This window comes from Triticum urartu, chromosome 2, assembly GCF_003073215.2.
Source record: "Triticum urartu cultivar G1812 chromosome 2, Tu2.1, whole genome shotgun sequence".
NCBI classification, from domain to species: Eukaryota; Viridiplantae; Streptophyta; class Magnoliopsida; order Poales; family Poaceae; genus Triticum; species Triticum urartu.
This window is the reverse complement of record NC_053023.1, coordinates 681,496,069-681,509,938: the sequence shown is the minus strand read 5'-3', so window position 1 is coordinate 681,509,938 and position 13,870 is coordinate 681,496,069. Positions and strand designations below refer to the sequence as shown.

Below are 13,870 nucleotides of genomic sequence, written 5' to 3'. Positions count from 1 at the left end.
TTGCAAATGTTTCAGTGACATAACCACCATAAGCATTGTACTCCTAGTCCCCATTTATCCCCAAAACTTGGTAAATTCTAGAACAATTTCACATGAGCATGTTTTAGTACATAAAAACTGAACCGTTGCCTGAAGATACGGCATTACCTGGATGCTGGAGAGGCGAGGGCGATGGGCATCTACGCAGGAAGCAATCCTGGGGTCATCGGCCATGACGCGGTCGCTGGTGAGCAGGGCAGCGCGGGGCACGCGCAGCACCAGCTCGCCGCGCCGGAGGTCCCGAGCCGCCGCGAAGCCCCTCCTGAGGTGGCAATGAAGAAAATCCGTGAGCTATAATGAGGAGGACCCGAGAGATCCAAGAATCGCAAGCGGCTGGGGTGGGGGTTTGGGTTCATTACCCGCCCGCGTCAGGGAAATCAGCGACGACGAGGGAGCGGCCGAGGCAGGAGGAGGAGGCGGGCGCGGACAGGGAGTCGGATACGCCCAGCTCTGCCGCCCACCGGAGGAGCGCCTCCATTTGCGGCGGCGGAGAGAGCTTGTTCGGTTTTTTTTTTCGGAAGCGTTCTCGGTTGGTGGCATGGGCTATACGCCTTATTGGGCTGGAAAATGGATGTTCTTTTCCTGGCCATGCTGCATGAACTTGTACTACCTGGGCCTAAATAAACGAGTACTTGGCTCAAGTATACCTGGCCATGGGCAGCCCGGCCCGGACTGCCTGACGGGCTGAGCCCGAGCGTGCCATCGAGAAAATCCTGCACTATAATAAATGACATGATAAATGTTGGATGACCTTGATTTGTTGCTTCAGGTTCCCATGAAAAATGACATGATAAATGTTGACGTAACAAAGCCTTACACGTCAGGAGATAAAAAGTGCTATGTTTCAGATGATTTCATTGAAAAGCTCCGGGTCCGGATAGATTTTCGACACATTTTTTCCTTTATAAACACAGGGGTCCTTATGGAGAGGAAGACACTCAAGTGGTACTGAGAATATTGAACAAAGAAAATGATATGGAGGCCATCAACAAAACATGTATTGTTCTGCCCCGAAGGTGAATAATCCTACACTATTGTCTCAATTTTGATCAATAGCCCTCTGCAATGTGATTTATAAGATAGTGTCGAAGGTTATGGCTACTAGGCTCCAATTAGTGCTCTCGGATGTTATTTTGTTGGGACAATATGCTTTCGTGCTTGGTAGACTTATCATCAATAATATAATCTATCTTTTCGAGTGTTTGTGTTTTATGAAAATAAATAAGCCGAAGAAGAACACGAGTTCTGCTTTGAAGATAGATATGATGAAAGCGTATGATAATAAACAGTGCGATTATTTGCAGACTATCACGGAAAAGTTGAATACTCCCTCCGTTTTTATCTACTCCGCATATTAGAGTTGACTGAAGTCAAACTTTGTAAAGTTTGACCAAGCTTATAGAAAATAATATAAACATTTACTATAACAAATTTATACTATATGAAAGTACATTCAATAATAAATCTAATGATGTTGATTTGTTATCGTATATGTTAATATTTTCGTTTATAAAATTGGTCAAAGTTTACAAAACTTGACCTTGACCAAAGCTAATACGCGAACTAAATAAAAACGAAGGGAGTATTAACCCGGTGTGGATTTTGTCGGTGATGAAGTGTGTAAGAATTGTATATTCCTCAGTTATGTGCAATGGCGACTAATTTTGAGTATTTTAAACCGACTCGAGAAATCCGACAGAGATTCCAACTCGCCCTATTTATCTTTACTAGCTAATACCCCGCGCGTTGCTGCGGGAATTCATAGAAATATATGTGATCAATATTTGTGTAGTGAAGAAGAGTGGTTCAACTAATATGACAGATGCAAGGCAAAATATGGATACTGTACTAAGATATAGTTTACAATTTTTAATGAATAATTCATTGTTTAACTGTAAACACGATACCATCCAAGAGAGTTAGAACTGAATCCATTCTTTCTAAACTTAAAAGTTGAATTGTTATTACGATCGGTGCCTTCCTGGAAATTAGTTGAAAATGTGTAATTCCGTTTCTCATACAATCATCAGTTAAAACTGGATAATATACTAATATACTCTTGTGGTTGTTTTATAGTATTCCTTTTTTGGACGCTGTTTCATAGTATTCTTGATATTTGCAATTCTACCATTATATGTATGTGAGCCAAACAATCTAAGAATTTCCCTAACATCGTTCCATGATTTTGGTGTCATTTTTTGGGGCCGAGCTAGAATGCCATCCACGGGTGAAGACTAATATTGTTCATTAATTAGGGTTGAAGCACTGATAAAAAAAGGAAAGTTGTGGAGAGAATAATCATTATTAGAGGTGTTGTCAATACCCTATCCATTCACCCAGGGCAGAGAGTGTTCAAGTTCTGACAATTGTTGAGAATTTAGATTAGTCGTAGTCAATTATGCCAGCCAGATTGAAAGTGCTAGTGATCGACTAGAGGTGGGTGAATAGGCGATTTTTATGAAAGTCTTCAAAACATGGAAGTTTCGAAGACAATCGATAGAAATGAACCTATTAACATGCAGCGGAAGGTAGACTACACTAAGCAAGCCATAGTCAAGTATTTAATGAAGTGAAGGCACAAAGACTAATAGCAGCTAGGCAGTATGGATCAGGATGGAAGACAGTATGAAGCCAATCAGAACAAGCAGTCACACAGTGAAGACAAATAGATAATGCAAACAGGCACTGACTTCACAAGGACTGAGGGAGTCCTGGATTAGGGGGTATCCGGACAGCCGGATTATATCCTTTGGCCGGACTGTTGGACTATGAAGATACAAGATTGAAGACTTCGTCCTGTGTCCGGATGGGAACTCTCCTTGGCGTGGAAGGCAAGCTTGGCAATACGGATATGTAGATCTCCTTCCTTGTAACCGACTCTGTGTAACCCTAGCCCCCTTCGGTGTCTATATAAACCGGAGGGTTTTAGTCCGTAGGACAACATACAATCATACCATAGGCTAGCTTCTAGGGTTTAGCCTCTCTGATCTCGTGGTAGATCAACTCTTGTACTACTCATATTATCAAGAATAATCAAGCAGGATGTAAGGTTTTACCTCCATCAAGAGGGCCCGAACCTGGGTAAAACATCGTGTCCCCTGCCTCCTGTTACCATCCGCCTTAGACGCACAGTTCGGAACCCCCTACCCGAGATCCGCCGGTTTTGACACCGACATTGGTGCTTTCATTGAGAGTTCCTCTATGTCGTCATCATTAGGCTTGATGGCTCCTTCGATCATCGATAGCGATGCAGTCCAGGGTGAGACTTTTCTCCCCGGACATATCTTTGTATTCGGCGGCTCCGCACTGTGGGCCAACTCGCTTGGCCATCTGGAGCGGATTGAGAGCTACGCCCCTGGCTATCAGGTCAGATTTGGAAACTTGAACTACACAGCCGACATCCACGGAGACTTGATCTTCGACGGATTCGAGCCCTTGCCGAGTGCGCCACACGGTCACGATAGCATGACTTAGCTCCACCATCGGACAGTGTTCGGGAGATCGCACCAGCGACCGCTCCGACCCTCAAATCGGAGCCAATTGCGCCATCCAGTGATGGGTGGATAGACCCCGCCGCAGAGGCTGCACTCTCATCGGCGATCGAGCTGAGTATCGACCTTACCCTTCACAAGAGCCGTGACGCCAAACTGCCGGATTCTTCCCCGCCCACGGACTCCGAACCGCCTGCGCCCGTGCCCATCGAATCCGGCTGGGCACCGATCATGGAGTTCAACTCCGCGGATATCTTTCAGCACTCGCCTTTCGGCGACATACCGAACTCATTAAGGTTTCTCTCTCTGTCAGGAGAGCCCTGGCCGAACTATGTCCGACAGAATTGGGATGCGGATGACGAAGAAATTCGACGCCCACCCACCACCCACTTAGTAGCCACTGTCGATGATTTGACTGCCATGCTCGACTTCGACTCCGAAGGCATCGACGGTATGGACGACGATGCAGGAGACGAACAGGAACCACTACCCACAGGGCACTGGACGCCCACTTCATCATATGATGTATACATGGTGGACACAGCCAAAGAAAACGACGACGAAGAACGTAAGGACGTAGCGAAGGGTTGTTCCCTCGAGAAGCAGTCAAAGCGGCGGCGTAAGCGCCGCTCCAAATCCCGCCTCGGCAGAAGCAGCGATCATATAAACCCAGCGATAGAGCAAGGCGAGCCAGCGGACGACAAACACGGCATTGAACCATCGTCCGACCACGGCAAAATGGAGAATCAAACCGAACAACCTGACTCCGTCGAAGATAACAGTCCGGATGACATCACACTGGACAGGCACCCGGAGCAACAGAATACCCATCAAAGGCTTGTTGCCAGTGCGAGGAGTCTGAAAAAGCAGAAGCAAAGGCTCAGGGCTGCACAAGACACACTCAGAATCAGATGGAGTGAAGTACTCAACACTGCAGCGAAGTACGGCGGTAATCGCCACACCAAGAGCTACCCGAAGCGAAAGTTGCTACCTGAATTCGATGAGGAGGCCTTAGATCCCCCGCAATCAAAAAACAAAATGGCCATCCGGTCGGATAGACGACCTCGTGGCCAACATAGAGCGGCAAACGACGCCGCACATAAGCCAGTACGCGATCCACATGAGGGCTCGCATCAAAAGGACGGCGCAACCAGATCCATCTATGGGCCACGCAAGCACGCTCCAGCACGCAATGCAACACAACAAACATCCCAACACCACGGTACACCCAAATACAGGGGTGCCGTACACCCCCTATGTTTCACCGATGAGGTGTTGGACCATGAATTTCCAGAGGGATTCAAACCCGTAAACATAGAGGCGTACAACGGAACGACAGACCCTGGGGTCTGGGTTGAGGACTACATGTTGGAAATATGCCTTAGAGGCAATAATAAATTGGTTATTATTATATTTCCTTGTTCATGATAATCGTTTATTATCCATGCTAGAATTGTATTGATAGGAAACTCAGATACATGTGTGGATACATAGACAACACCATGTCCCTAGTAAGCCTCTAGTTGACTAGCTCGTTGATCAATAGATGGTTACGGTTTCCTGACCATGGACATTGGATGTCGTTGATAACGGGATCACATCATTAGGAGAATGATGTGATGGACAAGACCCAATCCTAAGCCTAGCACAAGATCATGTAGTTCGTATGCTAAAGCTTTTCTAATGTCAAGTATCATTTCCTTAGACCGTGAGATTGTGCAACTCCCGGATACCGTAGGAATTCTTTGGGTGTGCCAAACGTCACAACGTAACTGGGTGGCTATAAAGGTACATTACAGGTATCTCCGAAAGTGTCTGTTGGGTTGGCACGAATCGAGACTGGGATTTGTCACTCCGTGTAAACGGAGAGGTATCTCTGGGCCACTCGGTAGGACATCATCATAATGTGCACAATGTGATCAAGGAGTTGATCACGGGATGATGTGTTACGGAACGAGTAAAAGAGACTTGCCAGTAATGAGATTGAACAAGGTATCGGGATACCGACGATCGAATCTCGGGCAAGTATCGTACCGCTAGACAAAGGGAATTGTATACGGGATTGATTAAGTCCTCGACATCGTGGTTCATCCGATGAGATCATCGTGGAACATGTGGGAGCCAACATGGGTATCCAGATCCCGCTGTTGGTTATTGACCGGAGAGTCATCTCGGTCATGTCTGCATGTCTCCCGAACCCGTAGGGTCTACACACTTAAGGTTCGATGACGCTAGGGTTATAGGGAATAGATATACGTGGTTACCGAATGTTGTTCAGAGTCCCGGATGAGATCCCGGACGTCACGAGGAGTTACGGAATGGTCCGAAGGTAAAGATTTATATATGGGAAGTCCTGTTTTGGTCGCCGGAAAAGTTTCGGGGTTTATCGGTAACGTACCGGGACCACCGAGAGGGTCCCGGGGGTCCACCAAGTGGGGCCACAAGCCCCAGAGGGCTGCATGGGCCAAGTGTGGGAGGGGACCAGCCCCAGGTGGGCTGGTGCGCCCCCCACAACGGCCCAAGGCACAAGGGAGAGGGGAAGGGGGCAAACCCTAGGGCAGATGGGCCCTAAGGCCCACCCTGGTGCGCCTCCCCCTCTCCCCTCCCCTTGGCCGCCCCTAGATGGGATCTAGGGGGCTGCCGCCACCCCTAGGGAGGGAACCCTAGGTGGGGGCGCAGCCCCTCCCCTTCCCCTATATATACTTGAGGTTTGGGCTGCCCAACACACACGTGTTCCTCTCCTTCTTGGCGCAGCCCTACCCCTCTCCCTCCTCGTCTCTTGCGGTGCTTGGCGAAGCCCTGCTGATGTACCACGCTCCTCCACCACCACCACGCCGTCGTGCTGTTGCTAGATGGAGTCTTCCCCAACCTCTCCTTCTCCCCTTGCTGGATCAAGGCGTAGGAGACGTCACCGGGCTGTACGTGTGTTGAACACGGAGGTGCCGTCCGTTCGGCACTAGGATCATCGGTGATTTGAATCACGACGAGTACGACTCCATCAACCCCGTTCGCTTGAACGCTTCCGCGTAGCGATCTACAAGGGTATGTAGATGCACTATCCTTCCCCTCGTTGCTAGTTTCTCCATAGATAGATCTTGGTGACACATAGGAAAATTTTGAATTTCTGCTACGTTCCCCAACAGTGGCATCATGAGCTAGGTCTATGCGTAGTTTCTATGCATGAGTAGAACACAAAGTAGTTGTGGGCGTTGATTTTGTTCAATATGCTTACCGTTACTAGTCCAATCTTGATTCAGCGGCATTGTGGGATGAAGCGGCCCGGACCAACCTTACACGTACGCTTACGTGAGACCGGTTCCATCGACTGACATGCACTAGTTGCATAAGGTGGCTGGCGGGTGTCTGTCTCTCCCACTTTAGTCGGATCGGATTCGATGAAAAGGGTCCTTATGAAGGGTAAATAGCAATTGGCATATCACGTTGTGGTTTTTGCATAGGTAAGAAACGTTCTTGCTAGAAACCCATAGCAGCCACGTAAAACATGCAAACAACAATTAGAGGACGTCTAACTTGTTTTTGCAGGGTATGCTATGTGATGTGATATGGCCAAAGGATGTGATGAATGATATATGTGACGTATGAGATGATCATGTTCTTGTAATAGGAATCACGACTTGCATGTCGATGAGTATGACAACCGGCAGGAGCCATAGGAGTTGTCTTAATTTATTTATGACCTGCGTGTCAACATAAACGTCATGTAATTACTTTACTTTATTGCTAACCGTTAGCTGTAGTAGTAGAAGTAATAGTTGGCGAGACAACTTCATGAAGACACGATGATGGAGATCATGGTGTCATGCCGGTGACGATGATGATCATGGAGCCCCGAAGATGGAGATCAAAAGGAGCAATATGATATTGGCCATATCATGTCACTATTTGATTGCATGTGATGTTTATCATGTTTATACATCTTATTTGCTTAGAACGACGGTAGTAAATAAGATGATCCCTCATTAAAATTTCAAGAAAGTGTTCCCCCTAACTGTGCACCGTTGCGAAAGTTCGTTGTTTCGAAGCACCACGTGATGATCGGGTGTGATAGATTCCAACGTTCACATACAACGGGTGTAAGACAGATTTACACATGCAAACACTTAGGTTGACTTGACGAGCCTAGCATGTACATACATGGCCTCGGAACACAGAAGACCGAAAGGTCGAACATGAGTCGTATAGAAGATACGATCAACATGAAGATGTTCACCGATGTTGACTAGTCCGTCTCACGTGATGATCGGACACGGCCTAGTTGACTCGGATCATGTAATCACTTAGATGACTAGAGGGATGTCTATCTGAGTGGGAGTTCATAAGATGAACTTAATTATCCTGAACATAGTCAAAAGGTCTTCGCAAATGTCGTAGCTCGTGCTTCAGTTCTACTGTTTAGATATGTTCCTAGAGAAAATTTAGTTGAAAGATGATAGTAGCAATTATGCGTACTAGGTCCGTAAACTGAGGATTGTCCTCATTGCTTCATAGAAGGCTTATGTCCTTAATACACCGCTCAGTGTGCTGAACCTCGAACGTCGTCTGTGGATGTTGCGAACATCTGACATACACATTTTGATAACTACGTGATAGTTCAGTTAAACGGTTTAGAGTTGAGGCACCAAAGACGTTTTGAAACGTTGCGAAACATATGAGATGTTTCGAGGGCTGAAATTGGGATTTCAGGCTCGTGCCCACGTCAAGAGGTATAAGACCTCTGACGATTTTCTTAGCCTGCAAACTAAGGGAGAGAAGCTCAATTGTTGAGCTTGTGCTCAGATTGTCTGAGTACAACAATCGCTTGAATCAAGTGGGAGTTGATCTTCCAGATGAAATAGTGATAGTTCTCCGAAGTCATTACCACCAAGCTGCTAGAGCTTCGTGATGAACTATAGCATATCAGGGATAGATATGATCCTTGAGCTATTCATGACACCGCAAAAGTAGAAATCAAAAGGGAGCATCAATCGTTGATGGTTAGTAAAACCACTAGTTTCAAGAAGGGCAAGGGCAAGAAAGGGATGCTTCATGGAACAACAAATCAGTTGCTATTCTAGTGAAGAAACCCAAAGTTGAACCCAAGCCCGAAACTAAGTGCTTCTGTAATAAGGGGAACAGTCACTGAAGCAGAACCACCCTAGATACTTGGTAGATGAGAAGGCTGGCAAGGTCGACAGAAGTATATTGGATATGCATTATAATGTGTACTTTACTAGTACTCCTAGTAGCACCAGGGTATTAGATACCGGTTCGGTTGCTAAGTGTTAGTAACTCGAAACAAAAGGCTACGGAATAAACGGAGAATAGCTAAAAGGTGAGATGACGATATGTGTTGGAAGTATTTCCAAGGTTGATCAAATATCGTACGCTCCCTCTACCATCGAGATTGGCATTAAAACCTAAATAATTATTATTTGGTGTTCGCGTTGAGCATAGACATGATTGGATTATGTCTATCGCGATACGGTTATTCATTTAAGGAGAATAATGGCTACTCTGTTTATTTGAATAATACCATCCCGATCGTAGTGATACACATGTTCATGCCAAAAGATATAAGATAGTAATGATAGTACCACCTACTTGTGGCACTGCCACGTAAAGTCATATCAGTATAAAACGCATGAAGAAGCTCCATGTTGATGGATCTTTGGGCTCACTCGTTTTTGAAAAGTTTGAGACATGCAAACCATGTCTGTTGGTGTATATGTATGAAGAAACTCCATGCAAATGGACCGTTTGGACTCACTTGATTTTGAATCACTTGAGACATGCAAATCATACCACATGGGAAAGATGACTGAAATCCTCGTTTTCAGTAAAATGGAACTAGAGAGCAACTTGTTGGAAGTAATACATTTTGATGTGTGCAGTCCAATGAGTGCTGAGGCGTGTAGTGGATATCGTTATGTTCTTACTTCACAGATGATTTGAGTAGATACTGAGTATATTTACTTGATGAAACATAAGTCTGAATTATTGAAAGGTTCAAGTAATTTCAGAGTGAAGTTGAACATCGTCGTGACAAGAGGATAAAATATCTATGATATGATCATAGAGATGAATATCTGAATTACGAGTTTGGCACAAAATTAAGACATTGTGGAAATTGTTTCACAACTAATACAGCCTGGAACACCATAGTGTGATGGTGTGTCCGAACATCATAACTGCACCCTATTGGATATGATTCATACCATGATGTCTCTTATCGAATTACCACGACAGTTTATGGGTTAGGCATTAGAGACAACCACATTCACTTTAAATAGGGCACCACGTAATTCCGATGAGATGACACCGTATGAACTATGGTTTAGAGAAACCTAAGCTGTCATTTCTTAAAAGTTTGGGGCTGCAACGCTTATGTGAAAAAGTTTCAGGCTGATAAGCTAGAACCCAAAGCGGATAAATGCATCTTCATAGGACACCCAAAAATAGTTGGGTATACCTCCTGTCTCAGATTCGAAAGCAATAAGGGATTGTTTCTAGAATCGGGTCCTTTCTCGAGGAAAAGTTTCTCTCGAAAGAATTGAGTGGGAGGATGGTGGAGACTTGATGAGGTTATTGAACCATCTCTTCAACTAGTGTGTGGCATGGCACAGGGAGTTATTCCTGTGACACCTACACCAATTGAATTAGAAGCTTATGATAGTGATCATGAAACTTCAGATCAAGTCACTACCAAACCTTGTGGGATGACAAGGATGCGTACTACTTCAGAGTGGTACGTAATCCTGTCTTGGAAGTCATGTTGCTAGACAACAATGAACCTACAAGCTATGGAGAAGCGATGGTGGGCCTGGATTCCAAAATGGCTCGAGGCCATATAATCCGAGAGAGGATCCATATATGAAAACAAAGTGTAGACTTTGGAAGAACTACTTGATGGTCGTAAGGCTATTAGGTGCATATGGATTTTAAAAGGAAGACGGACAATGATGGTAAGTATCACCATTAAGAAAGCTTGACTTGTCGTTAAGATGTTTCCCGACAAGTTCAAGGAGTTGACTACGATGAGACTTTCTCACTCGTAGCGATGCTAAGAGTCTATTGGAATTATATTAGCGATTACTGCATTATTTATGAAATCTTGTAGATAGGATGTCAAAACATTGTTTCCACGACGATTTTCTTGAGGAAAGGTTGTATGTGATACAACCGGAAGGTTTTGTCAATCCTGAAAGATGCTAATAAGTATGCAAAGCTCCAGCAATCCTTCTAAGGACTGGAGTAAGCATCTCGGAGTTGGAATGTATGCTTTGATGAGATGATCAAAGATTTTGGGTTTATACAAAGTTTATGAGAAACTTGTATTTCCAAAGAAGTGAGTGGGAGCACTATAGAATTTCCGATGAGTATATGTTGTTAACATATTGTTGATCGGAAATGATGTAGAATTTCTGGAAAGCATGCAGAGTTATTTGAAAAGTGTTTTTCAATGGAAAACCTGGATTAGGCTACTTGAGTATTGAGCATTAAGATCTATAAGGATAGATCAAAACGCTTAATGGTACTTTTAAATGAGCACATACCATGACATGATTTTGAAGGAGTTCAAAATGGATCGGCAAAGAAGGAGTTCTTGGCTGTGTTATAAGGTGTGAACATTGAGTAAGACTCGAAACCTGACCGCGGCAGAATAGAGAGAAAGGACGAAGGTCATCCCCTATGCTTTAGACGTAGGCTCTACAGTATGCTATGCTGTGTACCGCACCTGAAGAGTGCTTTGCCATGAGTCAGTCAAGGGGTACAAGAGTGATCCAAGAATGGATCACAGGATAGCGGTCAAAGTTATCCTTAGTAACTAGTGGACTAAGGAATTTTCTCGATTATGGAGGTGGTAAAAGAGTTCGTCGTAAAGGGTTACACCGATGCAAACTTTGACACTAATCCAGATTATTCTGAGTAGTAAACTGGATTCGTATAGTAGAACAGTTATTTGGAATAGCTCCAAATAGAACGTGGCAGGTACATCTAGGAGATGACATAGAGATTTGTAAAGCACACACGGATCTGAAAGATTCAGACCCGTTGACTATAACATCTCTCACGAGCATAACATGATCAAACCCAGAACTCATTGAGTGTTAATCACATGGTAATGTGAACTAGATTATTGAGTCTAGTAAACTCTTTGGGTGTTAGTCACATGGGGATGTGACCTTGAGTGTTAATCACATATCGATGTGAACTGGATTATTGACTCTAGTGCAAGTGGGAGACTGTTGGAAATATGCCCTAGAGGCAATAATAAATTGGTTATTATTATATTTCCTTGTTCATGATAATCGTTTATTATCCATGCTAGAATTGTATTGATAGGAAACTCAGATACATGTGTGGATACATAGACAACACCATGTCCCTAGTAAGCCTCTAGTTGACTAGCTCGTTGATCAATAGATGGTTACGGTTTCCTGACCATGGACATTGGATGTCGTTGATAACGGGATCACATCATTAGGAGAATGATGTGATGGACAAGACCCAATCCTAAGCCTAGCACAAGATCATGTAGTTCGTATGCTAAAGATTTTCTAATGTCAAGTATCATTTCCTTAGACCGTGAGATTGTGCAACTCCCGGATACCGTAGGAATGCTTTGGGTGTGCCAAACATCACAACGTAACTGGGTGGCTATAAAGGTACATTACAGGTATCTCCGAAAGTGTCTGTTGGGTTGGCACAAATCGAGACTGGGATTTGTCACTCCGTGTAAACGGAGAGGTATCTCTGGGCCACTCGGTAGGACATCATCATAATGTGCACAATGTGATCAAGGAGTTGATCACGGGATGATGTGTTACGGAACGAGTAAAAGAGACTTGCCAGTAATGAGATTGAACAAGGTATCGGGATACCGACGATCGAATCTCGGGCAAGTATCGTACCGCTAGACAAAGGGAATTGTATACGGGATTGATTAAGTCCTCGACATCGTGGTTCATCCGATGAGATCATCGTGGAACATGTGGGAGCCAACATGGGTATCCAGATCCCGCTGTTGGTTATTGACCGGAGAGTCATCTCGGTCATGTCTGCATGTCTCCCGAACCCGTAGGGTCTACACACTTAAGGTTCGATGACGCTAGGGTTATAGGGAATAGATATACGTGGTTACCGAATGTTGTTCGGAGTCCCAGATGAGATCCCGGACGTCACGAGGAGTTCCGGAATGGTCCGGAGGTAAAGATTTATATATGGGAGGTCCTGTTTTGGTCGCCGGAAAAGTTTCGGGGTTTATCGGTAACGTACCGGGACCATCGGGAGGGTCCCAGGGGTCCAGCAAGTGGGGCCACAAGCCCCAGAGGGCTGCATGGGCCAAGTGTGGGAGGGGACCAGCCCCAGGTGGGCTGGTGCGCCCCCCACAAGGGCCCAAGGCGCAAGGGAGAGGGGAAGGGGGCAAACCCTAGGGCAGATGGGCCCTAAGGCCCACCCTGGTGCGCCTCCCCCACTCCCCTCCCCTTGGCCGCCCCTAGATGGGATCTAGGGGGCTGCCGCCACCCCTAGGGAGGGAACCCTAGGTGGGGGCGCAGCCCCTCCCCTTCCCCTATATATACTTGAGGTTTGGGCTGCCCAACACACACGTGTTCCTCTCCTTCTTGGCGCAGCCCTACCCCTCTCCCTCCTCGTCTCCTGCGGTGCTTGGCGAAGCCCTGCTGATGTACCATGCTCCTCCACCACCACCATGCCGTCGTGCTGTTGCTGGATGGAGTCTTCCCCAACCTCTCCTTCTCCCCTTGCTGGATCAAGGCGTAGGAGACGTCACCGGGCTGTACATGTGTTGAACACGGAGGTGCCGTCTGTTCGGCACTAGGATCATCGGTGATTTGAATCACGACGAGTACGACTCCATCAACCCCGTTCACTTGAACGCTTCCGTGTAGCGATCTACAAGGGTATGTAGATGCACTCTCCTTCCCCTCGTTGCTGGTTTCTCCATAGATAGATCTTGGTGACATGTAGGAAAATTTTGAATTTCTGCTACGTTCCCCAACACTACATCCTCCATATCCATATGGCTCGAGGAGACGATCTCCACGCCATCAAGTACTTACCCCTCAAGCTCAAAGGGCCAGCTCGGCACTGGCTTAAAAGCCTCTCCGAAAACTCCATTGGAAGCTGGGAAGAGCTCGAAGACGCTTTTCGGGCAAATTTTCAAGGGACCTATGTCCGACCACCGGATGCAGACGATTTGAGTCATATAACTCAACAGCCGGAGAGTCAGCCCGAAAGCTTTGGAATAGGTTTCTCACTAAAAATAACCAAATAGTCGATTGCCCGGACGCCGAAGCCTTAGCAGCTTTTAAGCATAGCGT

At 45.8% G+C, this 13,870-nt stretch overlaps 1 protein-coding gene across 1 annotated transcript; it reads right to left on the bottom strand.

Moving 5' to 3' along the window:
* Positions 1 to 49: 49 nt before the first annotated feature.
* On the bottom strand, positions 50 to 580 carry LOC125534071 (protein SET DOMAIN GROUP 40-like). The gene is made up of 2 exons (XM_048697369.1): positions 399 to 580; positions 50 to 301 (listed from the first exon to the last, which is right to left on the bottom strand). The coding sequence occupies exons 1-2, from the start codon at positions 515 to 517 to the stop codon at positions 55 to 57; spliced, it is 366 nt and encodes a 121-aa protein (XP_048553326.1). The 5' UTR covers positions 518 to 580; the 3' UTR covers positions 50 to 54.
* Positions 581 to 13,870: the final 13,290 nt, after the last annotated feature.

Coding starts and splice junctions, on each gene's coding strand:
- LOC125534071 (XM_048697369.1), bottom strand. CDS start 517: ATGGAGGCGCTCCTCCGGTGGGCGGCAGAGCTGGGCGTATCCGACTCC. Junction 302..398: donor GATTTCCCTGACGCGGGCGG/GTAATGAACCCA, acceptor TTGCCACCTCAG/GAGGGGCTTCGCGGCGGCTC.